Below are 19268 nucleotides of genomic sequence, written 5' to 3'. Positions count from 1 at the left end.
AGTTTCACCTCCAGGAATTTTAAACAAGGAATCACCGTGTGTTTGTGTGGCTAAAGGCTAAAGCTTCCCAACTCCATCTTTCTACTGTGATAAATAAATAAAATAAATGGGTTGTACTTGTATAGCGCTTTTCTACCTTCAAGGTACTCAAAGCGCTTTGACACTACTTCCACATTTACCCATTCACACACACATTCACACACTGATGGAGGGAGCTGCCATGCAAGGCGCCAACCAGCACCCATCAGGAGCAAGGGTGAAGTGTCTTGCTCAGGACACAGCGGACGTGACGAGGTTGGTACTAGGTGGGAATTGAACCAGGGACGCTCGGGTTGCGCACGGCCACTCTCCCCACTGCGCCACGCCGTCCCTGTGACCTCTCTGATATTAATTGAACAAATTGCAAAAGATTCAGCAACACAGATGTCCAAAAAAACTGTGTAATTATGCCGTTAAAGCAGACGACTTTTAGCTGCGTGTGTGTGCAGAGCTCATACTTCCTAAAAACCCGTGACGTCTTGCGTGCACGTCATCATAACACGACGTTTCCAAGACGAAACTCCCGGGAAATTTAAAATTGCAATTTAGTAAACTAAAAAGTGTTGCAACGTTAATATTTCATCATTGATATATAAACTATCAGACTGCGTGGTGGGTTTCATTAGGCTATTAATAAGCCTCACGTATATATACATATTGTGCCAGAAAATGGAGTAGTGCGTGTGTGTGTCTGGCAACCCAGCTCAGCGCCGCACTGCTACGTGGTGACGTCAGCCGGGGGGGTTGAAAACAAGGCCGGACGAGACATGGAAGGTACTGTCCGACAGAGGGCGCACTGCTACGTGGTGACGTCAGCCGGAGGGGGTTGAAAACAAGGCCGGACGAGACATGGAAGGTACTGTCCGACAGAGGGCGCTCTTCCCGCCACTGCTGCCTCCAACCAAGTACTAAGCTGCGATCATTTCAGCCCAGAGCAACACAGAGCCGTTATCAGTCTTTCACATCCCACTCCAAACACACTAATACGGCATTGATGGTAATGTATGCGAGGAAACAACCGAGACTCGGCGATGGGTAAACATCTTTTTTTATTTTTTTTATTACTTATTGAGATTTTTTTTTCCTTCCCACATACTAGCTACGCTTGACAAGCCGCCATTTTTTTTTTTTTTAAAGCAAAATAAGTGTCTGGAAAGTTCCACGTTCACTTGGAATTGTTTCTCATTGCTGACTCTTTGACTGTTGTATTGACATAATGTTTCTTTTACCGTTGCAGGTGTGACCGAAGAGACTCTCAGCCCTACCAGGTACGTGTTCTGTTAGCCGGCTCACATTAAAATGGACACTCCGGTGCAGGCTTGAGGGAGCTCAACAGGCCGCGGTCGGTGCGGGGGAAATAAAGTAGAGGGGAGAAAAGTCCAATAGTTACCAAAAAACGCCGTACTTTAAACGCCGCCGGGTAACTACGACGTAATAACTAATAAGAAATAAATAACCGAGCAGAGACCTAGGCGAGTTTTCTAGCAGTTCAAAGCTGTTAGCTTGTTGCTGTTAGCTCGCTTGCTTGTCAAGATTAAGGCCGAAATATTGCAAACATATCGAAACGTTTTAACACTAACAACTAAATGATAATATTACAACTTTACTTTAATAATAATAAACGTAACTGATTTAATCGAGCTTTTGTCGACCTGGTTCCTACACATGTAAAAAGAGCTCAGCAGCGCATGCACTTTTTGCGTGGGATGAAAAGAGCACAGCTCCCTCCCCCCATTCTCACCACATTCTACAGAGGCACCTGTAATGCCTCAGACTGGAAGTCTCTCCAGAGAGTGGTGAGGACGGCGGAACAGATTATCAGGACTCCTATCCAGGAGATTGCAAAAAGCCGCCGCCTGACCAGGGCTCAGAAAATCTGCAAAGACTCCTCCCACTCTCACCAAGGACTGTTTTCACCGCTGGACTCTAGAAAGACGTTCCGAAACCGAACCTCCGGGTCCTGTAAAAGCTTCTTCCCTCAGGCCGTTAATATCTTGAACGCATCATAATTAAATTATCCCCTCTACTCCCCCCACATTAGATTAACTGGCTGGAATACAAAGACAATATAACATACATCCATAAACCTGGATGCAAATGCAAAAGTGCAATATATTTATCTGTACAGTAATCTATTTATTTACACCTGCACCTTATTGCTTTTTTAATCCCGCACTACCAAGAGCTAATGCAATGAAATTTCGTTCTTATTTGTACTGTAAAGTTCAAATTGGAATGACAATAAAAAGGAAGTCAAAGTCTAAGTAGCATCAGCATTGCGCTGCCTAACATAATATATGGCAATGCCATTGATTGATTGAAACTTTTATTGGTAGATTGCACAGTACAGTACATATTCCGTACAATTGACCACAAAATGGTAACACCCCAATAAGTTTTTCAACTTGTTTAAGTCGGGGTCCACGTACATCAATTCATGGTACAAATATATACTGTCAGCAAGGTCTGAGCGATATGGCCTTTTTGTAATATCTTTATTTTTAGGCCATATCGCGATACACGATATATTAGGGCTGTGCGATATATCGCGGGTTTGTCTCTGTGCGATATAGAAAATGACTATATGGTGATATTGGAGTATATGTTCTCACGCAGTTGCTTTTAGCTGCGAGCATTACACTACAGGCTCTTCCCAGTCTTTCTTGTGTCTCCTTCTCACAAAGTGTAAGCGCACCTTCTTACACACGTCACATACTGTCATGTCATATGTCACATACGTATACGCCCTCGCAAGGCAGAGAAGTAGCAGCATGGGTAACGTTAGTTGTGATGCCAGTGGTGCCGTGCGAGTGGTAATACGAGAGAAAGATGCAAATTTAGTAACAAATGAATGAATAATTAATTCCCAAAAAAAACAGCACAAGCCATCGTCTGGCGGTGGTTCGGCTTCAAGCGGGAATATGTCGAATAGACAACTTTTAATTTGTCAAATGTGAGGCACAAGCGTTGCTACCCAAAGTAGCATTACTGCTAATATGTAGCATCATTTGAAAAGTCATCTGCTAACAACTGTTTAATAAATACAGTTTTGGTCAATTGACTTAGTTGTGATTTCCTTCTCTGCATGAACGTTTAAAAGTAGCATATATTAATGCAGTATGAAGAAGAATGTTTTAATGTAGACACATAGAATCATCATACTGCTGTGATTATATGTATCAAGTGTTCATTCAAGGCTAAGGCAAAATATCCAGATATATGTTTATCGCGATATGGCCTAAAAATATCAAGTTATTAAATAAAGGCTATATCACCCAGCCCTACGATACATATCTCGATATTTTGCCTTAGCCTTGAATTAACACTTGATACATATAATCACACCAGAATGATGACTCAATGTGTCCACATTAGAACATTCTTCATACTGCATCAATATATGCTCATTTTAAATTTTCATGCAGAGAGAGAAATCACAACTAAGTGTATTTATGAAACAGTTAAGCAGTGGCACAAACATTCATGTCATTTACAAAACAGAAAGCGCAAGATCGTCAGAGACATTTTAGAACAAGCTATTACTGCACTTTTGCGCATGATGTCACTAAGATGAAATATAAAAACACTAAATCAAAGTGCACTTTTTGTACAGAACGCCACTACAATAGTTTAAAACAAATAAAGTGCACTTTTGTGCATGATGTCCCACAAGATATTTCAATAACTGTCAAATGAAAATAAGCTTGCATAATAGGAAATTAGTGTTCGTCCGTCGCTATGTGGTAGCTTACTGCGAACATTATCTCCTTTTGTTGTTGACCATTTTTTTTTCATACGGTGTTGATGTGGAAATGGTTGCCTCTGCATTTTGTTGGTGTGGCACCGGATGGAGATGTTGACATGTGGGTAATCACTCTTCATTCTCTAGCGGGTGACTTTTCAAATGATTCTACATATTAGCAGTAATGCTACTTTTTGTAGCAACGCTTTTTTCCCCCACACTTGACAAATTACGGTTGTCTGTTCGACATCTTCCTGCTTGAAGCCAAACCAACGGCAGACGATGGACCCCCTGCTGTTTTTCTTGGGAATTAATTCTTCCTTCATTTGTTACCAGATCTGCACCTTCTTTCTTTCGTATTACCATCACAACTAACGTTACCCATGTTGCTACCTCTCTGCTCCGTGAGGGCGTATACGTATGACGTGACAGTATATGACGTATGTAAGAAGGTGCGCTTGGTTTATGTCTCTGTGAGAAGGAGAGACAAGAAAGATTGGGAAGAGCCTGTAGTGTAATGCCCGCAGCTAAAAGTAACTGCGTGAGAACGTATACTCGAATATCACCATATACTCATTCTCTATATCGCACAGAGACAAACCCGCGATATATCGAGTATATTGATATATTGCCAAGCCCTACTATCAGCATAATGGGGCTGTCTTGGTTGACAAGACTCTGCAGCATCGCGTGGACATCGGGGGTGGTACCTCTCTTTAAGAAGGGGAACCGAAGGGTGTGTTCCAACTATCGTGGGATCACACTCCTCAGCCTTCCTGGTAAGGTTTATTCAGGTGTACTGGAGAGTAAGCTACGCCGGATAGTCGAACTTCGGATTCAGGAGGAACAGTGTGGTTTTTGGTCCTGGTCGTGGAACTGTGGACCTGCTCTATACTCTCGGCAGGGTCCTTGAGGGTGCATGGGAGTTTGCCCAACCAGTCTACATGTGCTTTGTGGACTTGGAGAAGGCATTCGACCATGTCCCTCGGGAAGTCCTGTGGGGATTGCTCAGAGAGTATGGGGTATCGCAGTGTCTGATTGTGGCGGTCCGCTCCCTGTATGATCAGTGTCAGAGCTTGGTTTGCAGTAAGTCGGACACGTTTCCAGTGAGGGTTGGACTCCACCAAAGCTGGCCTTTGTCACAGATTCTGAATTGTTTACATTTACAATGCGGGGGGTGGGATGTGGAAGGGGGTGATGTTGTACAGCTCCCGCTGTTTCAGGAAAACACAGAGCATCCTGAAAGACCCATCCCACCCCGGGCACTGCCACCTCAAACTGCTACCCTCGGGCAGACGCTGTAGGGTGCTAAAAGCGGGCACAAATTGACTAAAAAACTGTTTTTACCCTAGAGCCGTAGTAGCATTAAACAGGCACTGAGTGAGCACAATGAGTCCGTCATGTCCACAATGTGTCCTTCTCCGTGTCCGAAACACCTCACTCGGGAGGGGTTTGGGTGGCATCTTGACCAGATGCCCGAACCACCTCGTCTGGCTCCTCTCCATGTGGAGGAGCAGCGGCTTTTTTTGAGTTCCCCCCGGATGGCAGAGATTCTCACCCTCTCTCTAAGGGAGAGCCCCGCCACCCGGCGGAGGAAGCTCATTTCGGACGCTTGTACCCGTGATCTTGTCCTTTTGGTCATAACCCAAAGCTCATGACCATAAGTTAGGGTGGGAACGTATATTGAATGGTAAACTGAGAGCTTTGCCTTCCGGCTCAGCTCCTTCTTCACCACAACGGATCGATACAGCGTCCGCATTACTGAAGACGCTGCACCGACCTCACCATCCATCCACTCTTCCCTCACTCGTGAACAAGACTCCGAGGTGCTTGAACTCCTCCACTATTTGCAAATCAGTAAATATAATCTGTAAATAAATTCCCATTGTCTAGTTAGTGTCTGTGCTGTTGTGATCCCATTATGCAGAGCACAGCGGGAGACAGTGTGTAGGTAAAAATTGTATGTTACGCTTAAACCAAACACAAACAAAAGGCAAGTCCCGCTAAGAAAAGGCACTGAAGCATAGGGATGGCTATTCAAAACGAAAGTAAAACTGAACTGGCTACAAAGTAAACAAACACAGAATGCTGGACGACAGCAAAGACCTACAGTGTCTGTCCATACATGACATGACAATCAAAGTCCCCACAGAGAAGAATATCGTCCGCACAACTGAAATAGTCTTGTTTGCCAATACAAAGCAGGTCAGGCGTTAGCACTCAAAGGAAGGCGTGAAGCTGCTACAGGAAAACACCTGCAAAACAGGAAGAGCCACCAAAATAACAGCAAGACAGGAACAAAGCACGACACATAGGGTAACAACAACAAACTAAAAAAAAGACAACCTGCTAAAATTTCAGTTTTTAACGTTTCTGCTGGTTGTGTGCCTCTGTATTTTTTCAATGAAAAAAAATGTGCCTTGGCTCAAAAGAGGTTGAAAAACACTGATCTACAAAATCTAAATAGACATATTGACACATGCATATTAAAGTAGTTAACGTGAGGACGGTTGTGAATAAGCACAACACACCTGATGTTATACTGAGGCTAGGAGATGCCTGATAGTAGTAATAATCAGTTTCCCCACTTCTGTCAGACTCTCAAGTACTCATCCAAGAGCCACCCGGGAGGGGATCACCGACATGAGAAGATGCGAGACCCTGCAGATGTCACTCCTCCCTGCAAAGTGCTCAAGAGGTCCGACAGCCCCGACAACAAACACACTGACAGCGCGGTACACGGCCGAGCAAAGGCTGTCCACTCACACCGCGCCAGGGACCGAGACGGAGGTGAGATGGTCCAAAACGTATCCTTGTTGAATAATCGTCAACAACTTTTGCTAGCTGAGAAATGAGAAGACTAACTATCTTTGTACAGTTCCATCTAAGGCTGTCACACTAATAAAATATTTAATCGCAGTTTGTTCATAGTTAACTCAAAATTCATTGCGATAATCGCAGAAATATAGTTTTTCATCATTAATAAGTGTATACTAGACAGACAATTTTCACGTTTTTACTACCATGACTGGACAACGAGTTTGCTTTAATGACATGTTTTTATACATAGTGACTGCTCTTTTAAACGGCTCAACGCAAAATGGACGTAATCATGCTTTTATGAAGGTGTCTGTTACTACATTTTATTTATACTTGCAGTGTGTATATTGTACATATTACATATTGTTATGAAGGTGTCTGTTACTACATTATATATATACTTGCAGTGTGTATATTGTACATATTATATTGTTATGAGGTGTCTGTTACTACATTATATATATATATATATATATATATATATATATATATATATACACACACACTTGCAGTGTGTATAATGTACATATTACACATTGTTATGAGGTGTCTTGTTACTATCAATCAATCAATCAATGTTTACTTATCTAGCCCTAAATCACTAGTGTCTCAAAGGGCTGTCTGTTACTACAATATATATATACTTGCAGTGTGTGTATAAAACATATAACATATTGTTATGAAGGTGTCTGTTACTACATTATATATCTACTTGCAGTGTGTATATTGTGCATATTACATATTGTTATGAAGGTGTCTGTTACTACATTATATATATACTTGCAGTGTGTATATTGTACATATTACATATTGTTATGAAGGTGTCTGTTACTACATTATATATATACTTGCAGTGTGTATATTGTACATATTACATATTGTTATGGTGTCTGTTACTACATTATATATACTTGCAGTGTGTGTATAAAACATATAACATATTGTTATGAAGGTGTCTGTTACTACATTATGTATATACTTGCAGTGTGTATATTGTACATATTACATATTGTTATGAAGGTGTCTGTTACTACATTATATATATGCTTGCAGTGTGTATATAAAACATTGATGGGGTGTTTTGAAGGTTACAACAAGGATTTCCATTAGCTGCATCTTCCAAGCGTTTATCATCTTTAAAAGAAAATAAAAGACATGTGTTCTTGTCTCTCATAGCGATTTTGAACAATAAGCAAAATCCCAAAATAAGTGCAGTTCATCTTTAAAACCTTATCGCATTAACTTAAACAGTTATATCCAACCTATAACAAATCACAGATACATTATTGATCCATTGCTATGGAAACATCTGCAAAGTACATTTAGTTCAATCATTTTTCCTGACCTGTTGGAGAAAATGTTTGTTGTTTTGATTGGGGATGTTTTGAACAGGGTCTTATGTTGCTCCATCTGGTACTGATCCCATGTACTGTAAATCTTCCAATATATTTTTGGTGGGTGCCATTGACAGTTTAACAATAACCCAATATTTTAACTTTTTTTCATACAATCATCTGAGCAAAACCAAGCCAATAGTACACAGTAACTAAACTTAAAAGCAAAAACTTCATCTACTACTCTTTTAAATCTTTTGGGTTTTGTCCAGGGATTTTTTTTACTGAGTTTGTCAACATGAATAATTTGAAAATGATTTTGAGAATGTAAAAATAAGGATCTAACCATACTGATAACACTACCCTTGGTATTAACAAAACACCCCCAATTTATGAATAAATTCGCCCTCTTATGTGTTGTGTATTAGCTGACACACCAACATTATCATCCTCTCTCGAGACCAGTCCTTCTTAAACAGTGGGGCGGGTCCCCCTTAGGGGTGCACGGTGCCATGCCAGAGGGCGTGTGTGACCTCTGGGAACATGCTTTTTTTGTCCGACCAGACTATGATGAAGCCTATGTAGCACTTGGCTTCACTCTAACCCCGTTGGGAGACGAGGAAAGCCCAGTGTGATGTTTCCATCTGTTATGCAGGGGTTATTGACAAACTATACATTTTATACTCACAATAGAGTTGGGGAGCAAAATATTTTCTTCTTCCTAGAAGGGCGTAACAGAAAATATTTGAGAAGCGCTGCTCTAGACTGTTAGTCATTTCCTGTTAATAACTGCTTAATTTCCGTGGCAATGAGGCTCCAACTACACTTCTTAAACTTTACTAAGCAATTGTTACATGCCAGCTTCACGGCTATCTTCGTCTGCTATTAGTGTGTAACATGTTGAGCCTCACCCTCTCCGGTGAAAATGATACTTGATAATTATACTTAAATGCAATGTATTCGCCCTAAGAGAGACTGTTATTATTAGCTTAAAGGAGCGTCTCCACACTGTGCATGTAATTAGCTGCTAGCCGCTTCTCAGTTTGGCGACTAAGAATAAATACAATGTTAGCCAGTGGGGATCGGCATGTGTGGCCTGAATTAAAAGGCATTCATTAGCAATGGAGATCCCGTAGTTTTTCATGAAAATCAGCTGGTACTGATTGGTAGCGGATCGTTCGGCACATTCCTAGTTTTGATTGTCATTATGGTTTTAGACCCAGACGCAATGTTTTGTTGGAATATCTTAAAGCAGGCCTCGGCAATTGTTTTCACTCGGAGGGCCAAATTTTGAGAAAAAAAATGTGTCTAGGTATATCTATTTTTAGGAACACTAATACAAAACCTTACAATAATGTCTGATTGAATGCTAAAAACGTTATGACAGACCGCCTTAAAAACGAAATGGAATTTACATTTTTTTTACTGAATGTACATGTAAATAAAATTATTAACTATGAAGGATAAAACTGAATATAGACAACATATGAAAATCACGCCAACCTCTTGATCGACATATTTTACAATCAAGTGAAACGCGACAAAAATGCAACAAACAGCGAAGTAGGAACGCGAAGGGTAAAAAAGCCCAACTAGAATCTGATATATCACTAAGCTATAGAACTTTGTTGTAAAAATCTCCTTCCTGTCCCTGACACCCGCGTTTCAGGCTGGCTGCTCTGTGGAAACGCTCCCCACCCACACTGCTTGGTGCTTTGTCTGAGCTGCTGTGACCTAGATTTCCATAGTAATTTATTAAACTACCATAGTAACTAATTACATTACCATAGTAACCAGGAAGTCAACCAAAACGCAAATTCCAACCATTGAAATACTTTGTATAATTCAGGACTTATGGTCATTTGAAAACATCACTGCACATCATAATGGCGGCTACAGTTTCTATCTTAAAGATCTAAAAAAAATTATTTGGTAATGTCCGACGGGCCGGATTGAAAAGCTTAACAGGCCTTAATTTGCCCAGGTCTGTCTTAAAGTGAAAAATGAACGGAGGCATTGAAGTTGTAGTTGCTATTATTATTATTATTATTATTTCACCCCCCAAGTGTAGGTGAAAAACGGACGTGATGAAGTCTGAAAATGATGGTCCTTATGGCAAGCATAAAGACAATGTTTAAGAACATAACCAGCCAGCCACAGGTAGTCACTGTGCTTTTAGGCAAATTCTGTGACAAATAATATATGGCATATCCCTTTGTTCTCAAATATTGTTGTCGCTATACCAGAAATTCAGTCGTCGATTTATTCGATACCACAATAAAACATTTTTTTTTTACTATAAATTATTTAAAATTGCAGTAGCTGCTGCCACAAGGTAATTAAAAATAATAATGATACCCTATAGCCTCCAAGTTTTTTTTTTTAAAACAAACACTGTGCTTATTAAAATGTTTAGAAATAACAATCAAGTATTTTACATTAGAAAACCGCAGGTTGTGCAGCCTTCAATTATATAACAAAGTGTTAATATTCCCTTAATATGGTGGTGGCGGGCCAATAAAAAGGATAAAATGTTTATTTTAAGAATAATCTTAGTGTTTTTATTTATTCGTACAAACATTTCAGCTTTTTCTCATTACATTATGCATTTTTGCTATACATATTTTTTTTTGGTGTTATTTTCGTTTTTTTCTACAGTGCGCCACCGGAAGGCAAAGTATTGCCAAATAACAGCAAAGTGTCTTTAAGCTGTGTTTTGTTAGCAGTGGCACTTATGGAAGTGATTAACGTTGAGTTGCAAAGTTGTGGAGGTTTTCTGCGTGGCTGTTATATTGCACACGTGTTGGGCTTGTGGTGGCGGATCTCCGCTCTCACAAATACTTTACCTTTCGTGATTGCTTGTTTTTGATTACCAATTGAATGTGTGGCGCAAGACACGGTCCTCTCCTTCGCTTTTTTACAAAAACGCACAATTTTAAACATAAGCCTTGCCTTTTTTAAAAAGAAAACAAACTTCTTGATAAGACCTATTGTTTGAATAACAAAACAATAGAATGTACTACAAACGCTACAAACGACGACAGTATATTTATTAAGTAAAATAATGATAATGTACATTATTTACCATTTAAAGAGTTGAATTCTACGGTATCTTCTTCAAGCTGGTCCTCTGTTAAACACACCATTAGCAGATTGTTAATATTTTCATGGATAAATAACTGTTTAGATATTTATTTAACGTAATTGGCTGGTGTTATCAAGTCTTTGTGCTTCACTATGGTGCAGGCCAGCAGTACTATGCTCGATGTTTGTGATCTCTTTTTTCTTTAATTCAGTGAATATCATCCGCTTCTTTTTCTCAGTACTGTCCTTCACACTCACTCTCTTGCTTCCTATTTTTGGATAAACTAAGCTTTGTCAATTTCTACGTACGAGCTAACAAGTAAGACCAGATTTGTTGGTCGGATGTTAGATTTACTGTGACATTTGCTAGGGAAACTAATGGCGGGGATGCTTGTAACTAAAATGTTTGCTTGTATAACAATCAGCCGAGAGACAGCTTTTATCTCAAAACACTCAAGTTGGGACACTTGTAGGTTGGACCACCTTTTTCATTTTAAAAACAGTTTTTCCAATGCATTTTTGCCTCTGGTCTCCATGCAAAACACGTTTTCATCTATAAAAACAGTAATTAGAAAACTCCTGTTAAAGTGGAGAACTTTTGAAACTACAAGCTTCAGTGTTTATTTGAATTATATGGTTATAATGTGGTAATGCATGTTGATGATTTCAACGTTCTAGAGTACTGGAGCCAACTCCTCGAGCACGGTCAACCAGTCGATCTTTGGGACTCTACTGGTCGATCGCAAAATTAGAGAGAAAAAAAAGTAGTAATATGAATCAGTGACAACCCCCACCTGGAGATTGACCAACAGACCCGCCAACAGGCAGGCATCATAACCCCTGAACACACCCGCTCTTTAACCTTAAGTCCCACAGACCTCGACAACACCCCCGAGCATGGCCACACACACACACGACACTCGCTTGTCTTGCAAACGCGCGATGCATGGCGTGCACAAAAATCATCGCGCTGCAACAATGCATTAAAATGCTGACTGTTGAAACGCGTCGGACATTTTTCAGCATCCAACCTCAAACAACTCTTCCCTCCGCCTGCGACGGGAATCTAAAAAGCCAAATAATGAAGTCCGTGAACATTGCTCCAAATTACGGATGTTGTAATGGTCTATTGCGCATACAAAAGTAAACGGAACCTAGGGCACAACACAATCAGCAAGATAAGATGGTGCTGAACCGCTTATTTTGTACATAAGTAACACAACCTTAAAATGGCACTTTGAGTGTTCCAACAGCCAGTGTCGGTGGGCCAGTATATATGATGAAACTTTCTTGTCTTAGTCAAGAGTCTAACAGCTACAATTTGTACCACACTAGACACTATAATTGCTGTTAAACATTTTCAGTGATTAGCTGGAAAATTGAGGATTTTGTGACAAAATGACACGACAAAACTTGTTCTCAGTTTTATTGATGGATGAAAAGCTCTGCCAATAATATGGTTGTAAAGACGCAACATTAGTTTGCCAATTTGATCTCCCTCGTATGTGAAATGATTGCATTTACTGGAAAATAGAGCTAAGAACAACGATACAAGGACCGGCTGCACAAACTTGTCATCATTTTGCAGAGTAAATGCTTTCATGCATTTTGTTCTGCCCAAGCTGTGACAGCCATCACATGATAGGCAATCGGGCTTTTCCTTCTCAGAAAGCACCTACTACAATAGACTTAATGCAAAATGAGTAAACCCACAACACCTAGCAACGTCAGCAGTAGTTTGATGTTGTCTACAAACACCTCAGGGAACAAAGAGCACATCTCTATCACGGCACCGGTTTTATAACATTACATCATTCACATAATGATAATGACACCACCCACACGCTAATGACACATGATTGGTTGATGTAACTTCCACATTACTACAGTGCGTGCGTGGAAGAATTGGGAAATTAAATAATACATTTTCCGAATGCAAGGCAGTTCCTCTCCAATCTGTTTGATTTGCACTACAATCGCAATGCAAACAGAATGAACACTGAAATATAGCTGCGACTAACCCCATATTCTTACAGAGTACTTCTTGTATTGAATAATTAAAAGACTAAGGGTGTTTCAAATTCCTACAATATATTGTAACTGGAAGGTGTTTCCCTGCAGTGGCTTATTTTGTTGTAGTTACGTCAGCTGATATCTCATTATATATGGTAGAGGTTTACCCAGAAAGGTTTGTGTGAGTCTGACATTTGAGTTGTATTCTAAAGTTATGGTCATGACCTTTTGAGTTATGACCAAAAGGACAAGATCACGGGTACAAGCAGCCGAACTCTCCCTTAGAGATAGGGTGAGAAGCTCTGTCATTCGGGAGGAGCTCATAGTAAAGCCACTGCTCCTCAACATCGAGAAGAGCCAAATGAGGTGGTTCGGGCATCTGGTCAGAATGGCCCCAATGTCTGATCGGTAGGAGGCCACAGAGAAGACCGAGGACACGTTGGGAAGACTATGTCTCTCGGCTGGTCTGGGAATGCTTCAGGATTTCCCAGGAAGACGGGGACAAATTGTAGTCCTAGTTATCATATGTACTCTGACTAAACAAGAGGGGAGCTGTAGAACCTTTCCTGACCAAAGTATCTGATACAAGTTTGTTTGTTAAAAATTAAAATACAAACAATGCGATAGAACGTAATGAGTAAAGTACTGCATATTAAAAATGTATACAGTAGAGGCCAAAAGTCTGGACACACTTTGTCATTCACAACACAACTGATTGTCCCAACCCCATTGATTAAGTAAGAAATTTCACTAATCAACCCTGATAAGGCACACCTGTGAAGTGAAAACCATTTTAGGTGACTACCTCTTGAAGCTCATTGAGAGAATGCCGAGAGTTTCCAAAGTAATTTTTGGCTATTTTGAAGAAACTAGAATATAAAACCTGTTTTCAGCTATTTCACTTATTTTTTTGTTAAGTACATAACTCCACATGTGTTCATTCATAGTTTTGATGCCTTTAGTCACAATCACAGTCATGAAAATAAAGAAAACCCATTGAATGAGAAGGTGTTTCCAAACTTTTGGCTTGTACTATATATGTAGGAGCCTAAATACTGTTTAAGTTCATGTACATTTTATGGAAGGTGCTTTATGTTTATTCAGTCAAAATGGGACTATTTACTTTATTTGCATGATAAGAAAATTGATATATTGAATGCTTAGAGTAATTATATAAAGCTCACTTTAATTGTAATTATTACATTTGTCAAAATGATTTGATGACGTAACTGTTTTAAGTGCATATATGGCGGAAGGATCTGTGTGGTAAGGGGGTTTTTGGACACAAGGTGTTATGGCTAATTGCTGTCAGGTGCGGTGGAATCGAGCCACACAGTTTTTTGACCTCACTCATACTTATTCTCATTCATACTTTTTCTAACTCATACTGCAACAAACTCTCTTTATTTTGTCATTCATTTGTTCCCACATCGTGACTGTTTTATGTTTTGAATTATTAAGATCACAAGTAAACCATACAAACCAAGAAGAACGTCTGGAGTTTTGTTTTGTTGTTGCCGCAGCAAGCGGAGTGAATGTGATAGTGGAGGAGCGTCAAGCTTAAGGCTACTTTAGGAATCTACTATATATATATATATATATATATATATATATATATATATATATATATATATATATATAGAGCAAACCTTCAACAAAGCGATGACTACAAACTTGTGTGTTCTTTGACTGGACTGCATGCCACTTTACTTGTCGTCTTTCGTAAAATCTTTCAGTCTTCCGCCCTTCTTGATTGCCCTCTTGAGGAATTTGGAAGTAACGTTTGGAACAGTTCGTACAGCCGAAAACAACGCAGGCATGGGATATTTTTCCTTGAGAAAATGGCTCAATGGTGCCTATTCCCCATTGAAAACAGACACTAGCATATTTAATGAGCTGCATGTGACGTCATGTAAACCCAAGCAATTGAACCCTTTTGGAGACTAACATGAAGGCACGTATTGCTCTTTTCAACGATCTAAAAGCACCGACAGGTTTAAAACATAAAACACAAAAGGAAAGGTAATTAAAATTTCTAAATATGTTTAGAAAACTCATTCATTTCTTTAGGACAACCATCACACTTACATACGTCATGACCAGTTCTGCAGATTAGACAATGGCGTCATTTAGTGACACACACACACACACACACACACAATGCTGTGGATAAATAGCAGTCCTGTGGGAAACACTGCTTTCCATACGGGCCACCTACACAGCTGCAGTTGTCAGGTTTTGACAGGAAGTTGTATGTCGTCTTAATTGCCCGTCTGCGGGTCGACTTAATTACAGGCGCTTCCTCACACCATGAGGAAGACTTGCTGTTTTATTTGTCAGATGTTTGATGAGATTGTTTGTACTTTTTCTTTTAAATTGCTGCCAAATGCTCAACATGTGTCATAACACAGTGTGGCTCTTTTTGGCATAACAGCCCCTGGTCCTTCATAAAAGGCAAACTTTTTTCAAACCAGTCATTTTTTGCAGAGGATGCAAAATAATATAAAGAACATATTATCCAGGTTAATTTATCAAAAAAGTAAACGCAAATCTGTACGCACACTAGGGCTGCGAATCTTTGGGTGTCCCGTGATTCGATATCGATTCTTGGGGTCACGATTCGATTCAAAATCGACTTTCTTTTTTTTTTTTCAATTCAACACGATTCTCAATTCCAAAACGATTTTTTCCCGATTTAAAAGGATTCTTTATTCATTCAATACATACGATTTCAGCAGGATCTACCCCAGTCTGCTGACATGCAAGCAGAGTAGTAGATTTTTGTAAAAAGCTTTTATAATTGTAAAGAACAATTATACAGTAAAGGACAATGTTTTATCAACTGAATGCAATAATGTAAAATTGGATCTTTCTGTGTGGAGTTTGCATGTTCTCCCCGTGAATGCGTGGGTTCCCTCCGGGTACTCCGGCTTCCTCCCACCTCCAAAGACATGCACCTGGGGATAGGTTGATTGGCAACACTAAATTGGCCCTAGTGTGTGAATGTGAGTGTGAATGTTGTCTATCTGTGTTGGCCCTGCGATGAGATGGCGACTTGTCCAGGGTGTACCCTGCCTTCCGCCCGATCGTAGCTGAGATAGGCGCCAGCGCCCCCCGCGACCCCGAAAGGGAATAAGCGGTAGAAAATGGATGGAAGGATGGATGTTTTAACTATTAAACGAACCAAAAATGACTTATTTTATCTTTGTGAAAATATTGGACATAGTGTGTTGTCAAGCTTATGAGATGCGATGCAAGTGTAAGCCACTGTGACACTATTGTTCTTTTTTTTTAATTTTTATAAATGTCTAATGACAATGTCAATGAGGGATTTTTAATCACTGCTATGCTGAAATTATAACTAATATTGATACTGTTATTGATAATATTCATTTTTGTTTCACTACTTTTGGTTTATTCTGTGTGGTGTTTGTGTGTTCTCTAAATTGCTCTGTTTATTGCAGTTCTGAGTGTTGCTGGGTCAGGTTTGGTTTTGGAACTGGATTGCATTGTTATGGTATTGCTGTGTATTGTTTTGTTGGATTGATAAAAAAAATAAAACATCGATTTTTTAAAAATGATAACCGATTCTGAATCGCACAACGTGAGAATCGCGATTCAATTTCGAATAGCTTTTTTCCCACACCCCTAACGCACACCCATGCACATGAAGAGATAATCTGCTCTGAAAGGTAAAACATTGTGCACAAAATTGGTATTAGAGGAACTGAATGTTTTCCAACAAATGATCCTCTTTCAACCCATAAATTGTTCTTTGAAGACTAACATCTCCTCCGTCTTGTGTTACAGGGACCAGTCATTCTCCACATGAGAACTCTCACAACCACAGCACCCTACATAGCTCCAACTCACATTCAAACCCCAGCAAAATATCAGACACAGTGAGTGCCATATATATTTCTATATTTCTATAATTGATCATTGATGTCAGAGGAAAAACTGCCATTTATAAAAGTGTGAAACGGGTACACTGCCTTCATTACACCTTTGTCTATGTTGAATCCACCTTTCAATTCAGAAAGCGTGCAAACCACCCAGGAACACCAAAGGACATTGCAACCTCTTGCATCAGACCCTTAAAAAAATACATGCCCTGACTTTTGTTGTCAGTCTGATCCTGGTCCTTTGTTCTATTTCTCTTAGCCTCATGAACCTGGGGATGACTGGTCAGAGCACATCAGCTCATCTGGGAAGAAATATTATTACAACTGCCGAACAGAGGTGTCCCAGTGGGAGAAGCCCAAAGAATTGCTGGAAAGGTAGCAATTACCCATGTTACACAAACACTTGACTGTGTATATTCCATCAAATGCATGCAAAACTGATGACTATATGGGCTCTTATTCTGCAGAGAACAACGGCAGAAGGACACTACAAAACAAAGCGCAGTTGTCAACAGTTTCCCAAAGGACAGGGACTATAGAAGGGAGACTATGCAGACATCAGCACCCCCTGGGTTTTCAGCAACAAGTAAGGGCTTTAAGTCATCAATACTAGCATGTCTCTATGTGCTTTTAAAGAGTTACACATGGCTCAAGGCACAGTTAATTTGGCAGATGCACACAATGTCATAACACGGCATTCTCATGATAGTTGAGTACTATGAATAGTCTTGAATAATGTTTTGGTTAGTAGCCTTTTGTTAATTAGCTATTAATCTGTTACACTAGGAGCAAGGGACATTGTTTACAAACTAAGTCTGTGACAAACAAAGCTAACTTTTTAGGTTTCTGCAATAACACTGTAAAAACATGTTTGTTGAGTCTTCCTCTTAACAGCAGGAATTACATTTTTTGCCGTTTAAATACCAACTGCATTTAGTATGGCCAATTTTTTTGCAAAAGCTGCTCCCCCTGAACTCTGTCATCACACCTGAGTAACTAATTGGATATTATGAAAGCCAGATGTTTCTGTAAAAAGACAAACATTTTCCCAGCACTCCAACAACAGCAAGTCATTGTCAAGTTGAAGGAGCAAAGGCCGAGAACATTGATCATGGATTAGAGCTGCTATGCCTTTTTAATCCGTCTGGCTGTTACTGGTACTAATGACTAAAAAGAAAGTTACTATTGCTTGTATTTAGAACTGTGGCCATTGTATATTTTAGTAATCAAGTAGTCTATTGAATATCCAGATTGATTAATCAAATAAATCATATTTTTGCTTAATTAGGGTTTAATTATCCATGTTAAGATGTGCCCTCAATTGTTGTGTTTGGCCTGATTGTCTTTTCTTTCCTAAACGCCTGTTTATTGAAGGCTGACACGCACAGCTGAAATGCGTCCGTGGTTGATTGTAGAGATGCACCAAAAATCCGGACAACTTACCGGTAGATTTATTTCCGTGTCACATTTGATTGTCAAAGATAGAAGCAAAATGTTAATGGCTGTTTTCTGGATCCACAAAACTCAGCAAAGCATGATGATACGCAGCCTCAACGCACGTCTGCTAAACTTAAAGGCCTACTGAAATGAGATGTTCTTATTTAAACGGGGATAGCAGGTCCATTCTATGTGTCATACTTGATCATTTCGCGATATTGCCATATTTTTGCTGAAAGGATTTAGGAAAGAACATCCACGATAAAGTTTGCAACTGTCGGTGCTAAGAGAAATGCCCTGCCTGTACCGGAAGTCGCAGACAATGACGTCACATGTGGATGGCTCCTCACATATTTACATTGATTTTAATGGGAGCCTGCAACAAACAGTGCTATTCGGACCGAGAAAACGACAATTTCCCCATTAATTTGAGCGAGGATGAAAGATTCGTGTTTGAGGATATTGATAGCGACGGACTAGAAAAAAAAAAACAGAGTTAAAAAAAAAAAAACGCCATTGCATTGGGAAGGATTCCGATGTTTTTAAACACATTTACTAGGATAATTTTGGGAAATCCCTTATCTTTCTATTGTGTTGCTAGTGTTTTAGTGAGTTTAATATTACCTGATAGTCGGAGGTGTTTGTCCACGGGTGTGTTGACGCGCAGTGTCTCTGAGGGAAGTCACGAAGCTGCAGCAGGACGGAAGCTCCGCTGATATCCGGTAAGAAGCGACTTTTTAACCACAATTTTCTTACCGAAACCTGCTGGTTGACATTTGGTCTGGATCCATGTCTGCTTGACCACGCTCTGATCCATAGTAAATTTTCACCTCCGGGAATTTTAAAAAAAGAATCACCGTGTGTTTGTGTGGCTAAAGGCTAAAGCTTCCCAAC

At 39.8% G+C, this 19268-nt stretch overlaps 1 protein-coding gene across 2 annotated transcripts in view; it reads left to right on the top strand.

The window, feature by feature from the left end:
* The first annotated feature begins 889 nt into the window (after positions 1-889).
* waca (WW domain containing adaptor with coiled-coil a) overlaps positions 890-19268 on the top strand; it is a 33198-nt gene continuing 14819 nt past the window's right edge. The window contains exons 1-6 of one of the 2 annotated variants that reach the window (XM_061922347.1): positions 890-1074; positions 1277-1307; positions 6379-6571; positions 16843-16934; positions 17197-17312; positions 17405-17523. In XM_061922347.1, coding sequence (XP_061778331.1) covers positions 1034-1074; positions 1277-1307; positions 6379-6571; positions 16843-16934; positions 17197-17312; positions 17405-17523 — 592 coding nt within the window. In that variant the 5' untranslated portion in view covers positions 890-1033. The remainder of the gene's footprint in view (positions 1075-1276; positions 1308-6378; positions 6572-16842; positions 16935-17196; positions 17313-17404; positions 17524-19268) is intronic. The other variant, XM_061922346.1, reaches the window with a different exon arrangement.

Source organism: Nerophis ophidion, linkage group LG15, assembly GCF_033978795.1.
Source record: "Nerophis ophidion isolate RoL-2023_Sa linkage group LG15, RoL_Noph_v1.0, whole genome shotgun sequence".
Classification (NCBI taxonomy): domain Eukaryota; kingdom Metazoa; phylum Chordata; class Actinopteri; order Syngnathiformes; family Syngnathidae; genus Nerophis; species Nerophis ophidion.
Note: the sequence above shows the minus strand (reverse complement) of the source record. Positions and strands in the feature narration are given on the sequence as shown.